The following is an 18,105-nucleotide window of genomic DNA, read 5'->3' as shown; positions in this document are numbered from 1 at the left end:
TGGCCATTGTTGGCCAAATCTAGCCGGCACCTGAGGCCCTTGTGTTGGCTAAAGGCGCGGCGCAAGAGCCACATGCCGACTTGATCTGTCCGGCTGAGAAGCTTCATTTTTTGGCCAAACTGAGTTAAAGCGGAGTTGATTGAGAGAAGACTTGATTGTTTGATTGCTTTTTTGATACAATTTTTCTTGATTGATGATTGTTGTGTGTTGCGGTGATTGTGTTGAGAAGGAATTGAAGTTTGGTAGTGTGTTTGGGTCGGGTTTTGCTCACGCGAAGAGGAGTATTAATGCTAGCCAATGAGGGCGTTATGAGTATTATTGTTTGGGGGAGTGAAGCACTTTGTGATTTGGCTTGCTTGCAGAATAGGCGCTGCACATTTGTTTTTGTGTTGCTTTATTTGCAAAGTTATTATGTACAAGTTTTTTCTTGTCCAGGCAGTAGTGTATTTGAAGGTGCAGCTTGTCTTTTGCAATTTGAGGTGGCAGTGGGATAACTGGACGAGTGTGTTGGTAGTAGCTTTAGTTTACGGCATTTGGCATCTTAATAGTGGCAGGGGAGCTTTTTCTTGTAATGATGGTTACAGTCGTCTCAAGAACATTTGTGGTCCTAGACAAAAGTTACTTTAAGGGTTTTCTAATAATATAAACATATATTAAAAAAATTATTTCAAATTTAATCTTCTTGTTTTTTGAGATGCAAAATCATTAGTTGAGAAGTCACGGCCCAAAAGACATCGGTGGTCTGCGATTTGCAGAATAAACAGAATAGGTATGATAGGGGTTTTGGGGTTTTGGTGAGAAGGCAGAGGGGAGGAAGATGGTGGTGTTGGGGAAGGCCAACGATGCCAAGTACACGCTGAAAAGGCCGGAAATGGTTGTCGCACGCAGTGGAGCTAGGTTGCGAGATTTATAAAAAATGGCCAAATTGAGGGCTATCAAGGTTGGAAAAACACTTGGAAAACGATAAAGTGATGGTTCCGATCTATTTTGGTGAAAAATTCGATCGAAATTAGCTCCAAACGGTCGACGGCGGAAGAGAGGTGGAGATGATTTATGTGAATGTTAAATTTTGGGATTGAATTGGGGATGAGTAATTTGAGACAAGTAAATGACCATTTTAGCCTTTCATTGTTAAAAGAAATTTAATGTGTTAATTTAAGGGTGTAAATTAAAATATATGAAACTATTTGGGTGGGAATATAATATATGTAAAAAGTTAATAAAATCTACTCGTATTCGTAGAATTATCAATAATTGTTCGAAAGTCTGTTATTAAAAATTTTCTACTTCGTTTTAATGTATTTCATTTGATGCTTAAAAAATCCCTAAAGTGGAAGTGTATCAAGATGATCAAATTGGTAGAAAAGTAGAGATACAATGGATAATGATAGTGAAATTTGTCTCAAGATATTAACAGAAAAGCTAATTCCATCTTGAAAATAAACAATAGAGCCAAAAATCAGAGAGAAAAACTCACAGCAAAGCAGTGGTAGAATTTGTCCGTAACATTCTCTCCAACAGCCTCAAAAGTTGCAAACAGGGGAGTGAAAAATCCATAGCTTATTCCACTAATAGACTTCCAATATTCCAATAATGGCCAAAGAATCAGAGGCAGGGGCAACACTATTAGCACCACAATCTTCAGAACTGGCCAAGCCTCTTGGTTCTGATATTACAACCCCAAGAACCGATGAGAACACGAGATAAGATTACGAAATAAAAGAACTTGAACTGAATTAAACAAGTATGCTTGAATCAAAGAGTGAAAGTCAGGCCTTACCTCACAACAACGTAGTAAGTCCACAGAAAATGTGCAGGCCAAAGGCCAATTACAGATGAGTTTGAAATACAACGATTCCTACTGCAATAGGACCAACAATTGCCGCTGTGATAAAAAAAATATAACACACGATAAACAGCAGTTTATATTCCATTTTAGTAATAAAATATGTACTTGTAAATGTCGACTTATAATACAAGAAATTATGACACGAAACATATACATACTATCACACATCCATTCACATAGAAACAACTCAACTTCATCACATTACTCATGTCTCACTCCAGGATGGATGAACTTTATATGTCCTCAATTAGGCCTACATGGGAAGATTGTAGTTGTAAAATGAGCTATAAAAGCGTAAAGTTTAAGCACTAAATCAATACATGGAGGTAAATAATTAAAAAGATACACATGATATCTAACATGATGATGATACCTGAGAGGCCAAGGATGAAGAGCAAAAAGAAGTAGGGCAAAAACGACACAAGCTCATAGTGTTTCAATAAACCCTACCGGAACCTTCATGATGAGAAAAATTTGGAAGTTACAGAAGGGCAAAATGGGGAATGAAATATTATCTTGTAGAAATGCTTCAATGCTTGTATAATTATAAAGATTGCATTTATTTCTCTTTGTTACTAAGGCTTAAAGCTAACAAAGAGAAGCTCTTTTGTTAAGATTTGATAGGTGGGGACGCGTGGCGAGAGATGGTGAGTTAGAAGGACACATGGCGAAATGGTTTAGTGTATGCATGGAAAAAGATGTGGACAGAAAAGAGACAGCGGTTTCGGTTTTGGCGGTTGCGGGAACCAACCGCCTTGAAGTTCCTTGTGGGTCCACTCCAGCTGATCTTTTAACTAAATTTTAATTATAATAATTTTGATAATGATGTTTTAACTGTCATGTATATCGAAGGGTGAAGTATTAGGTTTATTTAGTAGAATAGTAAAAAGATTATAGAAAATTCCTAATATTATTTATTTGTCAAATAAAATGATCTGGGCTGAGAGAAAAATATAGCCCATTTTGATTAAAAGGGTCCAAATCTGCACTCCAAGCCCAAAGCCTAAGGCTAGTCTTCTTTATTAACATTTGGGATTTCCAAGAGTTTCTGCATCCGCTCATATTTTCTAACTTGCAAGGAAAATGCAATTAATTGTGTCCGCAATCCCAGCAAAAAGAAGTCATTAATTGTGCTCAAACCGTCCATGATGGCTTATTAATGAAGGAGTATTGGATCAAAAATCCAGAAGGCTGGCTCTGCATATTCCACCCTCGATCTCTGTTTCATATTCATGATCTTGGAACTGATATATAACGTTCAATTCATCAACTTAATGCTACATCTCCAGTTCCATAGCGCTTAGTATAAAATTAATCAATTAACAGTTATGAGAAGAGAAATTAACACAAGATGACTAAGAAAAACGGTGGGAAAGTGAGATGGATTAATCACTACAACAGGAACCAAATGATATTACTTGGTGGTGAAGGGGACTTTTCGTTTTCTGCTTGTTTAGCTAAAGCTTTTGGCTTGCCACTAACATGGTTGCAACATCCCTCAACTCCGAAGTACAATACAAGGCTAGAATCCTACCCATTCTAAATGTAGAGATTATTCTGTTTTTATAAACTTAGATTTTATTAACCGTTCCGATGTAGCAGAAACTTTAGAGACAAAGCATTGGACCATACAGCAACTTGGAGTATTGAAGAAGAAAGGAGTGTCAATCTTTATGAAGTGGATGTGTATGACATGAATGTCATCCAACTTTAATGTACAAGTTCGATGTATCATTTATAACTTCCTCATGCAGGCATTCTGTGAAAGGAGTTTCTCAGTAGTATGAACAGTGATAAGTCACATTAAAAGTTTAATTTGTTCCTGTTTTGTGAATTTTTTGGTTTTGATGCAATAAATTGAAAAGGAAGCACAAGAGGCATTCTTCAGAAGGCAAGGAGATGTTTGTGAAGGTGGGAAGTGCATGTTACACAAAGGGATGATATCCTTCAGTGAATGGAATTTGGTGGAACTTGCAAAACAGTCAGGCCTTGTTTGAAAGAGAAAGTGGAGTTTAGTAAAAAAGACTAGAGCGGTGGAATTGAGAGTAACAAACAATTCCCTCTTGACAAACCTTTACCTTCAAATTCTCGCTGTACCAAAAAACTCATAAACTGCTGTGATGATGTGACTAGTATTACAGCTGATTGATGATTTACAGAATTACAGTTACACATCTAACTGATGAATGTTAATTAAATCAGGGGCTTGCTACTGTTTTGTTCGTAACTCCAAGTATTTTACTGTAATGGAGATTACTAGCTGGGTTTTCTAAAATTTTGGATGTTCATATACTCGGGATCATTTCAAGTACAATTCTCATTATGCACTGACTTTTTATGTTTACCTCACTACTATGTGAAGCTTGAGATTTGAGGCGATATTCGTTTGATCAGTATACTAAACTTAAATGGTACCCTCACTTGGTGCTTCATAATCTGCCAAAACTTCCATAAATTTCCAGTTTAGAATCATATTCATTTCATAGAGAGGAACACGGTACGGGAAAAAAAAATCTGATTTTCTTATATCTGGCCATCATTGGCTATTATGTGCCATTTTTCTTTTGAAGGGATTACACAACGATTGTCGTGGTTTAATTTCTTAGTTTTACGAAGGAAATGGATGCTGCCCTGGAATGAACTCTTCTTCATTGTAACCCCTTAATTATGGAATCAAATGGTCAATAGCAGGTATATGATACGAATCACCTCTGATATCTCTGATTAATTACTTCAAATCCATAGCCCTATATTACAGAAACTCTGGTGTCACTGAAATGAAATCAAGTGTTGTTGAAAAGCTATTCTAATTACAGGAGTCTGGAGTGGATATGTTGATGGCAAACATTACCCCACATTAATCACTATATCAGCTCCCAAAACATGATGACGGCAATGAAATAAGCGAACCCTTACATGGCCTGCTTCCATCTTCCCAAGCGCAAATTGAACACAACCATCATTTAACTAGAAAATTACAGCGACCTGACTGATACTGGTTTGTCATACTATAGTACCCCAATTAGCAGTGGCAATCTTTCTGTGGTACCTAATCTACTATCATGTACAATGTATGGGGAGAAGTGAATCTATACAATATTCCCATTATCATGATCCCTACGACCTGATACATTTACAGTTTCAACACTGTCTTTCCAATCCCCACTTCCAATTGACCTAGCGCCGTCAATTGTGGAATTCAACATTCCTCCAATATGATTAGCCGAAGCAGCCGCCTGCATTGCCTCTATATACAATATCCTCACCAAATTTCTGAACCGACGCCGAAACGTTGGTACTCGGGACATTGAACCTACAATCCCCTGCAGTCTGTCAAAGACAAGAAATTCACAATCAATCAGTCTCCCGAAAACTTTCACTGTCAAAAAAATAGCTACAGTTGATGAATGCACCTTCTAATAATGGCTTGCAACTGTGCTTTTCTGACATTGTCACTGGATGGGAATTCACAGGCATCCCAGTCCTCAGGTTTATCATTTTTGCACTCCATACTAATCATTCTAAGGGAAATTTCTTCGTTCACATTTAACTGGAGATTCTTTATTTGCTCTTTCATTATCAAGAGTGGTGCAATGAACCAGTCAAATACCTTATCTCTTGGACTGTTGAACCTTGTCAACTCGAAATCATCAGCTGGAAAATTTAATTGCATGATATGATTATGACTAAATATGTCATATGTAAAGAGAAGGTCAAAAGTTTGAGATGATCAAACGTACAGATCACCAACCCAGATGAGTCTGACTTTGCGGATACTAGCAGACACTGTAATATGGACCAAGCAGGTAGTTTAATGCCCAACTTCTTACAATTCCCCTTCACAATGCATTCCTCGATATCCTTAATGTTTATCAGACCTTCACGAAGGATTATCCTACCATTCACTTCACATGATTTAAACAACCAGTCCCACACCTGTATCATTGGAATTTAAACATTATAATCACAAACAGAACTTAATAATCTGAAGTTCTGTCTGGAAGAGCACTTACCTGCACAGGTTTATATTGTTGGATTGCCCGCTTCAATGTTCTTGATCGTTCTGAGATGAGTTTTGTACTGAGTGAACTTTCTCTTCTAATCCTTAGATCATTGTCATTGTCACCAAGCTTTTTCCTCCCATGGCTAGTGTTCATGTTTCTACGATATCTGGGCCTAGCAGACACAAGGATTCCCCAAAATTAAGTATCTGAAAAACATAATGTCAAGGGACTGGACTTTTCAATATTACCTTCAAAAGGAACACATGGTTTTTACTCTTATGAAGCAAAAACAATTGCACATTTTGTAATGTACCTGGGCAAGCATGATCCTTCACTCAAGTAGAGTAAATCATTTACGTATTCATCGAACAGAGAAACTACTGAAACAACGTAGGCAAGTCCCATCTGGAATGAGTCTTCCTGAATATGTTGTGATTATAGTTTAGACAAAACTGTAAGACCAATACAAATTAAAAAGGCAAAATGAAGAGCTATAAACTTGCTAATACGAAAAAGGCAGCTTCTGAAGACCTCTTGAACAATAACTCCAGCATAAAGTCCAAGAAAAAAGCTGGAGATTATAGCAGCTGTCACAGCTCCCACAACAGCCAGAGGCCATAAGAGAATTGCAAGACCAGCAAATGGGACGCAAACCGTCTCCAAGAATGGTCCTTCTCTGCCAATCAAGTCCTCCAATAGCCTCTTCCATCCTTTAAACAACATGTATGGACTTTTCCACAAAGCAATAGCTGTAATCAAAGGCACATCTACCAGCACTCCAACTAGGCTCACCAAAATACAACTCGGCAGTTTCTCTAACCTGGTAAAGACAAAACAGAAAATATCTGAAAGATTTATTAATATCTTTTCTGCTCAGTATGTAGGCCATGATGAGAATGTTCTTACTTTATGTCCACGGGCATTTCATCCTCAGGCACTTTCTTACTTAGCTCATCCATGTAGGAGAAGTATGAGTGGAAGCAAAAGTCTATAAAATCCTGCACTACTGTGCAGCTTCCCTTGATAGTGGATAAACAACCATCCTGATATTCAACATTAAGCCGCTAATATGGATGCCAAATATCAAATTACATTTAATTCAATTAAAAGCTTTTCCCCAAATATATAATGTGGATTAGTTAACAATTGATATCACACAAAGTTTCTTTCGCTTTTGGTGATCTGCATATACAGTTAATTGAATCCCATTCCCATGGCTACAAATGACCGTATCAAGAGCTTCAAAATCTACTCGTATTCGTAGAATTATCAATAATTGTTTCGAAAGTCTGTTATTAAAAATTTCTACTTCGTTTTTACATGTATTTCATTTGATGCTTAAAAAATCCCTAAAGTGGAAGTGTAATCAAAGATGATCAAATTTGGTAGAAAAATGTAGGAGAGATGAAAAATTCAGTTATTATATGGATGGAAATTAATGATAGGTGAAATTTTGTACATTGACACAAAGATATATTCAACCAGAAAGCTAATTCCATCTTGAAAATAAACAAATAGAGCCAAAAATCAGAGAGAAAAACTCACAGCAAAGCAGTGGTAGAATTTGTCAGTAACATTCTCTCCAACAGCCTCAAAAGTTGCAAACAGGGGAGTGAAAAATCCATAGCTTATTCCACCTAATAGACTTCCAATAATTCCAATAATTGGCCAAAGAATCAGAGGCAGTGGCAACACTATTAGCACCACAATCTTCAGAACTGGCCCAAGCCTCTTGGTTCTGATATTACAACCCCATAGAACAGATGAGAACACGAGATAAGATTACGAAATAAAAAGAACTTGATACTGAATTAAACAAGTATGCATTGAATTCAAAGAGTGAAATGTCAGGCATTACCTCACAACACAGTAGTAAGTCCACAGAAAATGTGCAGGCCAAAGGCCAATTATTACAGATGAGTTTGAAATAACAACGATTCCTACTGCAATAGGACCAACAATTGCCGCTGTGATAAAAAAAATTATACACACGATTAACCAGCAGTTTATATTCCATTTTAGTAATAAAATCGTGTACTTGTAAATGTCGACTTATAATACAAGAAATTATGCACACGAACACATATACATACTATCAACATACATCCATTCACATAGAAACAACTCAACTTCATCACATTACTCATGTCTCACATCCATGGATGCATGGACATTTATATGTCCTCAATTAGGCCTACATGGGATAGATTGTAAGTTGTAAAATGAGCTATAAAAGCGTAAAGTTTAAGCACTAAATCAATACATGTATGAGTAAATAATTAAAAGAATACACTATGATATCTAACATGATGATGATACCTTTGAGCAGGCCAAGGATGAAGAGCAAAAAGAAGTAGGGCAAAAACGACACAAAGCTCCATAGTGTTTCAATAAACCCTACCGGAACCTTCATGATGAAAAAATTTGGAAGTTACAGAAGGGCAAAATGGGGAATGAAATATTATCTTGTAGAAATGCTTCAATGCTTGTATATAATTATAAAGATTGCATTTATTTCTCTTTGTTACCTTAAGGCTTAAAGCTTAACAAACAAAGAGAAGCTCTTTTGTTAAGATTTGATAGGTGGGGACGCGTGGCGAGAGATGGTGAGTTAGAAGGACACATGGCGAAATGGTTTAGTGTAGTGCATGGAAAAAGAGTGTGAGGTGACAGAAAAGAGACAGCGGTTTTGGCGGTTGCGGGAACCAACCGCCTTGAAGTTCCCTTGTGGGTCCACTCCAGCCTGATCTTTTAACTAAATTTTAATTATAATAATTTTGATAATGATGTTTTAACTGTCATGTAATATCGAAGGGTTGAAGTAATTAGATTTATTTTAGTAAAAAGTATTATAGAAAATTCCTAATATTATTTATTTGTCAAATAAACATTGATCTGGGCTGAGAGAAAAATATACGCCCATTTTGATGTTAAAAGGGTCCAAATCTGCACTCCCAAAGCCTAAGGCTAGTCCTTTGATTAACATTTGGGATTTCAAAGAGTTTCTGCATTCCGGCTCAATCTTTTCTAACTTGCAAGGAAAATGCTAATTGTGTCCGCAATCCCAGCAAAAAGAAGTCATTAATTGTGCCTCAAACCGTCCCATGATGGCTTATCTAATGAAGGACGTATTGCATCAAAAATCCAGAAGGCCTGGCTCTGCATATTCCACCCTCGATCTCTGTTTCATATTCATGATCTTTTGGAACTGTATATAACGTTCAATTTCATCACTTAATGTTCACATTCCTCTCAGTTCCATAGCGCGTTAGTATAAACATTAATCAATTAACAGTTATGAGAAGAGAAATTAACACAAGATGACTAAGAAAAACGGTGGGAAAGTGAGATGGATTAATCACTACAACAGGAACCAAATGATATTACTTGGTGGTGAAGGGGACTTTTCGTTTTCTGCTTGTTTAGCTAAAGCTTTTGGCTCTGCCACTAACATGGTTGCAACATCCCTCAACTCCGAAGGTACAATACAAGGCTAGAATCCTACCCATTCTAAAATGTAGAGATTATTCTGTTTTTATAAACTTAGATTTTATTAACCGATTCCGATGTAGCAGAAACTTTAGAGACAAAGCATTGGACCAATACAGCACACTTGGAGTACTTGAAGAAGAAAGGATGTTCAATCTTTCATGAAGTGGATGTGTATGACATGAATGTACATCCAACTTTAATGTACATGGAGTTCGATGTTATCATTTATAACTTTCCTCATGCAGGTCACTTCTGTGAAAGAGAGTTTCCTCAGTAAGTATGTAACAGTGATAAAGTCAACATGTAAAAATGTTTAATTTGTTCCTGTTTTGTTAAATTTGTTTGGTTTTTGATGCAATAAATTGAAACAGGAAGCACAAAAGGCTAGAAGAGGCATTCTTCAGAAGTGCAAGGGAGATGGTTAGTGAAGGTGGAGAAGTGCATGTTACACAAAGGGATGATTATCCTTACAGTGAATGGAATTTGGTGGAACTTGCAAAACAGTCAGGCCTTGTTTTGAAAGAGAAAGTGGAGTTTAGTAAAAAAGACTACCATAACAAGACAGGTGGTGGAATTGAGAGTAACAAACAGTTCCCTCTTGAACAAACCTTTACCTTCAAATTCTCGCTCGTACCAAAAAACTCATAACTGCTGGTGATGATGTGACTAGTATTACAGCTGACTTTGATGATTTACAGAATTACAGTTACACATGCTAACTGATGAATGTTAATTAAACTTAGGGGCTTCGCTACTGTTTTGTTCGTAACTTCCCAAGTATTTTTACTGTAAATGGAGATTACTAGCTGGGTTTTCTAAAATTTTGGATGTTCATTATACTCGGAATCATTTCAAGCTACAATTCTCATTAGTGCACTGACTTTTTATGTTATAACCTCACCTACTTATGTGAAGCTTGAGATTTGAAGCAGATAATTCGTTTGATCAGTATACTAAACGTTAAATGGTACCCTCACTTGGTGCTTCATTAATCTGCCAAAACTTCCATAAATTTCCAGTTTAGAATCATATTCATTTCATAGAGAGGAACACAGTTTACAGGAAAAAAAAATCTGATTTTCTTATATCTGGCCATCATTGGCTTATTATGTGCCATTTTTCTTTTGAAGGGATTACAAACGATTGTCGTGGTTTAATTTCTTAGTTTTACGAAGGAAATGGATTGCTTGCCCTGGAATGAACTCTTCTTTCATTGTATACCCCTTAATTATGGAATCAAATGGTTCAATAGCAGGTACTATATATGATCGAATCACCTCTGATATCTCTGATTAATTACTTCAAATCATAGCCCTATATCACAGACAAATTATAAATTCATCAATACTATATCTTATTATATCAGTGGGTGACGCTTAACAAATTGCAATCAAATTCTCGTGCATATCTTTAATATCTCAGTCTTCTTGTTGTATTATTGGAGTCCATAAAATGCTCAACCGTTTCTTCAAATCTGGTAAATTTGATAAATTTCAGAGCATTGAAATCAGGAACTACTTAACGTTTAAGGAGTTCAAGTATTTGGTATATTATAAAATAAAGGAAAAGTATATATATATATATATATATAAAAGAGCACCTGGGAGAAATACTAGGTCTTGGAATCTTACATACTCGACATTCATCATAATAGTATATACAATTCTGAGTTTGATGAATATTTTACACCCCTTCCAAAACAAACACACCCTTCATCATGATGTTGTTATTCGCAATTAAGTAGTGTCTTCTTTGTTTTTATTTTGTGGAAGTGGTGTCAATCAAGTGGAAAAAGACTACAGAGAGACTAACAATATGCTTCCTCAGAAATTTATCATCATTTTTGAACCAAATTATTACTTTTCTTTTTATATACAAAATACAATATAAGAATGAATAAAAATAGTAAGATTAGAATATAAGAATGAATAAAAAAAAAAAACATTTGACAGATCCAATAATAATGATAATATGGAAGAAGAAAGCAAAGTACGGAAGTGCCAATATGGGATCAAAGATGTTCGTTGTCTCAATGACCAAAATCTCATTTGCTGTGAATGCGTGACGGAGACGACACTATTACTCCCATCAAAACTTTACTTTGTCTTTTTCAAAGTCTTTGGATACAATTTTAATCCGGTTCTATCACGTCTATAATTTATGTATATCCTTAATTATGGCCATGTATAATGGTTTCTACCAAATTACCAATTAGTCAAGTTGAATAATGAAGGAAAGTATAACTTCTTTCATAAGGTAATACTGCGGACTTTCTCAACATCCTTTCTTTTTTTTTTTTTTTTAAATTTAAAAAAAAAATCAGAGCCCTTGCATTTTAAATCCAAGGGCAGTAACGAAGACGATATTATATACCCTTACCCTGAAATATCCCTGAAAGATATGTATCAGCAGCTTACAAACTGGATATATTTATCAATATTCACCACCTTCGCTATAACGAAAATAAACAAATCTCTGTCACCACTCCACATGATAAAAGAAGATTCAAACAACTTCACAAAACAAAATTCCATCTTGATTTACAGTGGAAAGATAGCAAAAGCTTCTTTGCATGGGAAACAAAAATGTGGCCAAAGTTATAAGAGCCACACAAGGAATATTTCTTATATGCAGCAAGGAATAACTACCAATCAAGCGATGAATCCACTTCTGTTCGGTTGAGTCCTCATAGATATACTACTTCGTTTTTTTTTTTTTTTAATATATATAATATTTAATTGTGGAAGGTTTTACTTTACTCAATCTTTGTTTTCTTGTTTCATTAGGATATCTTATTCTGGAGTTATTGAGAAAGAAGTTAAAATCTAGTATAATAGATTTGTTCAATGACTTGTTCATAAAAATCTGAAATTTTCTGCTGTGGATTCGGGGTTTAGTGTTTGAAAGTAATAGTAATACTGATCATGATCAGTAAAGAGGCGAAATCCTCTTTATCATCTTTCTGGTCTTCTTCATCGTTCCTTGTTTTGTTAGCAGTGATTGTACCTTTAGCTCTGATCTCAGTTCTTGTTTTTACCTTGGGTCCGACTCAGTACTCTTCTTGGTCTCCAAAGCCGTCTCCATTCACCTGGAGACTCGGTTTCACGGGTTCTTATTCTTTTGCTTCTTCTTCATTAGTAGAAACTGGGACTCCTCCCCATGTATTCATCGCAAACGAAACCATTCAACTGGTAATCAGAGTTTAATATTGATTCTTCCATTTTCTTTACCTTGTTATTTTCACTTTTATAAATTGTTTGGTAAGCATTATTTCCTGACACTGTACATTATATGATCCATGCAATTGCTTGACTAGGGAGAAGACGAAAACATATTAAAGCATAACCAATCTGATGAAACGACTCAAATGGTTAGGAGATACAGTAATTTGGAGAAGCTTGAAGCAGGTTTGGCCAGAGCCAGGGCTTCCATTAGAAAAGCTGTTTTATTTGGGAACTTAACATCAACCCGTCAAGACCCAGACTATGTACCTCAAGGCCCAATTTACAGAAACGATAATGCATTTTATAGGTACAATTACTTGATTAGTATTTATCTTTCTGGGATTAAATGTGCACAAAACTCGATCATAATTAATTATGCATTTCTTGAACAGGAGTTATTTAGAGATGGAGAAGCTTTTCAGGATTTATGTATATGAAGAAGGTGAGCCACCGATGTTTCACAATGGTATATGTAAGAGTATATATTCTACCGAAGGAAGGTTCATTCATGAAATGGAAAAAAGCGATAACATTTTTAGAACTAAAGACCCTGATAAGGCCTTGGTTTATTTTCTTCCGTTTAGTATTGTGATGATGGTTGAGTACCTGTATGTGCCTGGAGCCCATGACATCAAAGGCATTCGTCGCTCTGTTGTTGACTACATCAATATCATTTCTACTAAACATCCCTTCTGGAATCGAAGCCTTGGTGCTGACCATTTCATGTTATCTTGCCATGATTGGGTAAGCAAATACTAAAACAATTTCTTTCTCCTTCATAAAGCTGTAGATTATAGCTAATTAATACTTGTATTTAATCCATGTTAGAACACATACAGGATAGATTTTGATTATTTTCTCAAGAAACGCCTTTCTAGTTCATTATCGATAATTCAAATTTTGCCGTGCAACATACTGTGCATACATCACTTTCGACTTATAAAATCACCAACATAACTTTATGACTTGACATTCAAACTGCTTTTTAGAACAAGAAATCTTCCAAGGGTACCATATGTGCTTGTGCATTGGGTCAAGCCCAAGTAAAACCAAACCTTTAAAATTAATATGTAGTCGTGTGTACAAAATGTTAAAAGCATAGGTGTTTTTCTTTTGAAATAAAAATCAATTTCTACATGTTTATTTACAGGGGCCAACAGCATCAGCATCGGTTCCTGAGTTATCCAATAAGTCCATTAGAGTTTTGTGCAATGCCAACACTTCTGAAGGTTTTAATCCTTCCAAAGATGCCTCATTTCCAGAAATCAACCTCCTGACAGGGGAAACCACTGGACTTATCGGCGGCCCCTCCCCGTCTCGCCGTTCCCTTCTTGCATTTTTCGCCGGCAGGCTACACGGGCACATTAGGTACCTACTTCTAGAGCAATGGAAAAACAAAGACCAAGACGTCCAAGTTTATGACCAACTCCCTAAGGGTGTATCATATTACTCTATGTTAAGAAAGAGTAGATTTTGCCTGTGCCCAAGTGGGTATGAAGTTGCAAGTCCTAGAGTTGTGGAAGCTATCTACGCTGAATGTGTTCCGGTGTTGATTTCAGATAGCTATGTGCCTCCTTTCAGTGATGTTCTGAATTGGAAATCATTTTCTGTGCAAATAGCAGTAAAGGATATACCTAATATTAAAAATATACTTATCGGCATATCTCAAAGGCAGTATCTGAGAATGCAAAGGAGAGTTAAACAAGTGCAGAGGCATTTTGTGGTTAATGAGTCTCCCAAGAGATTTGATGTTTTCCACATGACTCTTCACTCCATTTGGCTCAGGAGATTGAACATTCACATCAAGGATTTTGATCAATCTTGATTACTTCAAATGAATGTTATCAATTTTTCCCTTTTTGTGGGAAATGATTCACTATGTATTCAAAACAAAACAATAAAAACATTAGGCCTTTAAATTCTTTAGTGGGGTAGAATAATTTTTTTCTTGTAAATAGTTAAATATGTTGTATCCTTTATACATCTCAGTATAATTAGATTGATCAATTGGCGGTGTTTATCGCTTTAATATACCCCCTTTTTTTTTTTTTTTTTTTTTTTTTTTTTTTTTTTTTTGTATATGTAATAAAAGAATTCGATTCTCTTTCCTCTTTTTTTAATGTTGGCATATTTAGAATTTTCAGGAATGTAAAAAGGGCATCGTCCATCACGGTTGAGCATACAAAGATAAATTCAAGTTATTGTTTTTAAAAATTAGAGTAAATGACTTTTTCTTACTCAAATAATGGTTTAATGACATTTTCTCACTCAAAATAATTCAAAATATAATTTTACTACCCAAATAATTGCCACAAGGGAATGGGAAAATTTTGTTAACTTCTATGAAAATATGATACAAGGAATTGGAAGGAAAATAAAATTTGTCACTTCGCTAGTTCCTATAGGTTTGAAGTCCAATTAATTTGGCAAAAGGAAAAAGAAATGTGAGTGAGACTCCTTGGAAAATTCACCACAAAAATTGAATGTTGGCAAATGGCACTTCTTTGGTTCTGTACATTCATGATTGAAGCTGTATTGAACTTATATTGACAGGTGTGGAATCTGTAGCAATAAAGGAAACGAGAAGTTGTTAGAGGTAACAGGAGATGGCATGGACCTTGATGCACTAGTAACTTCGCTAAATATTAACTTAGCGCCAGCAGAGCCGCTCAGCTTAAGCATTTTGGGTGGCCGTCAAAGTAACTAAGAAGTAAAAAGAGATCAAACTGTGCCAAATTTTGACAGACCTCGCTTTGGAGGGACCATGCGGACACTAAGGGTGGCATAGGAAATGGATTGGCTTCTGCGGGTCTAACTTGGGTCCCATATCAACCAAATTATATTGGGTTTGAGATTGGTAAACCCCAATCACGCCCTAATTAGGACTATGTTGGTTAGTACAACCCAAAAATCTATAAGCTTTACTTTATATACTCAACTAGATGGAAGGCCATGCGTTGTAGGTATGTTTATAGATGTTTTTGAAATAGATTATAAACAAATTTATTGTAATGAAAAAAATTAATCAGATTCAGACCTAATAATTATTAAACAATAAAAATTTAAAAGTATATAATCATGCATTGAATCCCACACATCCACCGTGTCATGTATAAAATTAATAAACAATTACAATATATGTATCATGCACTGAATCCCACACATCCACTGTATCATGTATAAAATTAATAAACAATTACGATATATATAAAGTTATGTTAAGATAAAATTAATAATTATATATATATAATTATTAATAGCAATTCTAGGTAGATGTCATTAAACCACACATCTAATGTGTCAAAATGGAGCAATTGTAGAGTCACAAAATAGAATATGAAGTGACTAACTTCAATCTTTATATCTTTTTATTTAAACCTTCGGAATGCCAACGGAATACACTTATATAATTGTTATTATACACATCCAACGTGTCAAAATGGTTAGACCTTTGGAATGCCAATGCAATGCACCTATATAATTATTATTAATACTCATCTAACATGTCAAGATGGAGCAATTAATACAAACCCAATGTGTCAAGATGGAGCAATTTTAGTAGGCTCATTAAACCGCAAATCCAACGTGTCAATCCAAGGTGTCAAGATGGAACAATTATACACCCAAAAAATGAATACTAAATGTCAATCAACCAATGAGTAACAGTGAAATCAAGACAAAGTCGAATAAAGAGAATAATACTTTTATTATAAAGGAAATAAGTACATCGGTTTTTCACTCCATGAAGTAGGTTTGGATGATGTAGGTGGTGTTTATTTTCTATTTTTCTTAAGATTTTTTAGTTCCTCTACTGCAAATGCATACTCCCTTTTGTTTATATTATAAATAATATCCATGGTAGATTGCATGATGTCTAACATCTAGTAAATGACTTCTTTGAATTTTTGTTTAGTAGCATATAGATCGTCTAAATTAGTGTCAACTTTTTGGAGAATGCCTGTCAATCCTGACGTTGCTTGAACAATTGCTAAATCAATTGGGGAAACAAAATACAATCAAATTTTATAAATATATGAAAACAGTAACATGAATTTATAAATATAATCATGAAACGAACTTTCAACATACCAAAAAAGTTTTTTTTTTTGGATTTTATATTCTTGCAAATATGTATTACTGTTTCGTTTGACATTTTATAATTTTGTGTTCATACCTTTTAGTTCCTTTGGTGGAGAATTATTGTTGTTGACGTTGTTATTGATATTCATTGCACACTCTTTTGGTTGCGATATTGTGTCAGCCATTGTCAAATTAACTTTTGGAGAAGTAACGAACAATGAAAGTGTATAATATTTGAAGCAATTTAAATGGGTGATTAATGTCAAAGTAATATTTATAGGAGAATAGGATACAAAGAGGTGGAAAGTTCATACCTTTTAGTTCTTTTGGTGGAGAATTATTGTTGTTGACATTGCTGTTGATATTCGTTGCAGACTCCTTTGGTTGCGATGTTGTGTCAGCCATTGTCAAATTAACTTGGGAGAAGCAATGAACAATGAAAGTGTATAATATTAGAAATTTAATGGATGATTAATGTTAGAGTAATATTTATAAGAGAATAGGATACAGAGAGGTGGAAAGTAAATAGACAACTGGTAATAAGTAAACATGTTGATTGAAAAAGTGTTTATAACTCTTTAAATAAGGAGATATGAAACACTAGTAGACTATTTGCCCAACATTAAAGAAAAGGGTAATAAATATTTTGTTAAGTATGCAAGTAAGAGATGTCATGACAATACTATAATATATTGATTAAGTAGTGAATGATGGTTCGGCAAGATGATTTTAAATCAATTATATGGTTCGGCCTGGGATTTTATTTAATTAATAATGGAATGGAAGTTTTGTTAAATATGTCATAGGAATGGTTATTTATAGATTTTGTTAATTTAGGTTATACTATATTTAGATTGATGTTTGTTGAACGTGTTTAATTCTTTGACATTCTCATAATTATTGTTGTCTAATATTCTCATTAGATATCTATTAATTATTGTTTATGTTTTATTGATCATTGTAATTTTGTAATTAAAATTTTGTTAATTTGATGAGTGATGAAATGATATATATGTTCCATGATTTTATGAGTAGATTGTAGGGAACTTGTGACTTTCATGGATTATTTTTATGCAAGTTTCTTTGTATATTTCTATTTTCTAGAATCACGGGTATGTGTATGAGTTTCAGGTTTTTAGGCAGAAAAAGTGATGAATTTATGTTCACGCGGTGGTTGGAGGCTTTGTACGTGCTAAAGAGAGAAGTCGGATCGTCAAGCAAAAGAAAGAATGTGAAATTGTTGGATGGCGCCGCAACATGAGTTTTCTGCACCGCGGCGTGAGAAGCTGAATTTGGACAAAAAAGTTCATGCTGCGGCGTGAAGAAGTTGGCGCCGTCGTGTGACAAAGTTTTATGTTTGCAGAAGAATTTGGCGCCGCAGCATGGATCGCGAGAAAAATAAAAACCTCACCTTTTCCAATTCCGACTTGAACTTGTATTTTCCCAAAAACACCCC

The 18,105-nt window shown here is 35.0% G+C and overlaps 3 protein-coding genes across 3 annotated transcripts; 2 read left to right on the top strand and 1 right to left on the bottom strand.

Moving 5' to 3' along the window:
- Positions 1 to 4,613: 4,613 nt before the first annotated feature.
- LOC116132969 (uncharacterized membrane protein At3g27390) lies at positions 4,614 to 8,368 on the bottom strand. Its single transcript, XM_031418642.1, has 10 exons — positions 8,173 to 8,368; positions 7,712 to 7,820; positions 7,399 to 7,591; positions 6,760 to 6,896; positions 6,385 to 6,673; positions 6,167 to 6,273; positions 5,863 to 6,025; positions 5,590 to 5,785; positions 5,263 to 5,503; positions 4,614 to 5,179 (listed from the first exon to the last, which is right to left on the bottom strand). Exons 1-10 carry the CDS (start codon positions 8,264 to 8,266, stop codon positions 4,939 to 4,941), a joined length of 1,770 nt encoding a protein of 589 aa, XP_031274502.1. The 5' UTR covers positions 8,267 to 8,368; the 3' UTR covers positions 4,614 to 4,938.
- An 805-nt stretch (positions 8,369 to 9,173) lies between these two features.
- Positions 9,174 to 9,993, top strand: LOC116132940 (uncharacterized protein At4g26485-like). Its single transcript, XM_031418611.1, has 3 exons — positions 9,174 to 9,333; positions 9,429 to 9,618; positions 9,717 to 9,993. The coding sequence occupies exons 1-3, from the start codon at positions 9,174 to 9,176 to the stop codon at positions 9,991 to 9,993; spliced, it is 627 nt and encodes a 208-aa protein (XP_031274471.1).
- A 2,276-nt stretch (positions 9,994 to 12,269) lies between these two features.
- LOC116132939 (probable glycosyltransferase At5g03795) lies at positions 12,270 to 14,495 on the top strand. Its single transcript, XM_031418610.1, has 4 exons — positions 12,270 to 12,536; positions 12,662 to 12,876; positions 12,962 to 13,313; positions 13,720 to 14,495. Exons 1-4 carry the CDS (start codon positions 12,270 to 12,272, stop codon positions 14,392 to 14,394), a joined length of 1,509 nt encoding a protein of 502 aa, XP_031274470.1. The 3' UTR covers positions 14,395 to 14,495.
- Positions 14,496 to 18,105: the final 3,610 nt, after the last annotated feature.

This window comes from Pistacia vera, unplaced genomic scaffold (genome assembly GCF_008641045.1).
Source record: "Pistacia vera cultivar Batoury unplaced genomic scaffold, PisVer_v2 Contig264, whole genome shotgun sequence".
Lineage (NCBI taxonomy): Eukaryota > Viridiplantae > Streptophyta > Magnoliopsida > Sapindales > Anacardiaceae > Pistacia > Pistacia vera.
This window is presented reverse-complemented; position numbering and strand designations above follow the sequence as displayed.

Coding starts and splice junctions, on each gene's coding strand:
- LOC116132969 (XM_031418642.1), bottom strand. CDS start 8,266: ATGAAGGTTCCGGTAGGGTTTATTGAAACACTATGGAGCTTTGTGTCG. Junction 7,821..8,172: donor CATCCTTGGCCTGCTCAAAG/GTATCATCATCA, acceptor TTTTTATCACAG/CGGCAATTGTTGGTCCTATT. Junction 6,674..6,759: donor GAAATGCCCGTGGACATAAA/GTAAGAACATTC, acceptor TGTCTTTACCAG/GTTAGAGAAACTGCCGAGTT.
- LOC116132940 (XM_031418611.1), top strand. CDS start 9,174: ATGACTAAGAAAAACGGTGGGAAAGTGAGATGGATTAATCACTACAAC. Junction 9,334..9,428: donor AACATCCCTCAACTCCGAAG/GTACAATACAAG, acceptor CCGATGTAGCAG/AAACTTTAGAGACAAAGCAT. Junction 9,619..9,716: donor TGTGAAAGAGAGTTTCCTCA/GTAAGTATGTAA, acceptor AAATTGAAACAG/GAAGCACAAAAGGCTAGAAG.
- LOC116132939 (XM_031418610.1), top strand. CDS start 12,270: ATGATCAGTAAAGAGGCGAAATCCTCTTTATCATCTTTCTGGTCTTCT. Junction 12,877..12,961: donor AACGATAATGCATTTTATAG/GTACAATTACTT, acceptor TTTCTTGAACAG/GAGTTATTTAGAGATGGAGA. Junction 13,314..13,719: donor TGTTATCTTGCCATGATTGG/GTAAGCAAATAC, acceptor GTTTATTTACAG/GGGCCAACAGCATCAGCATC.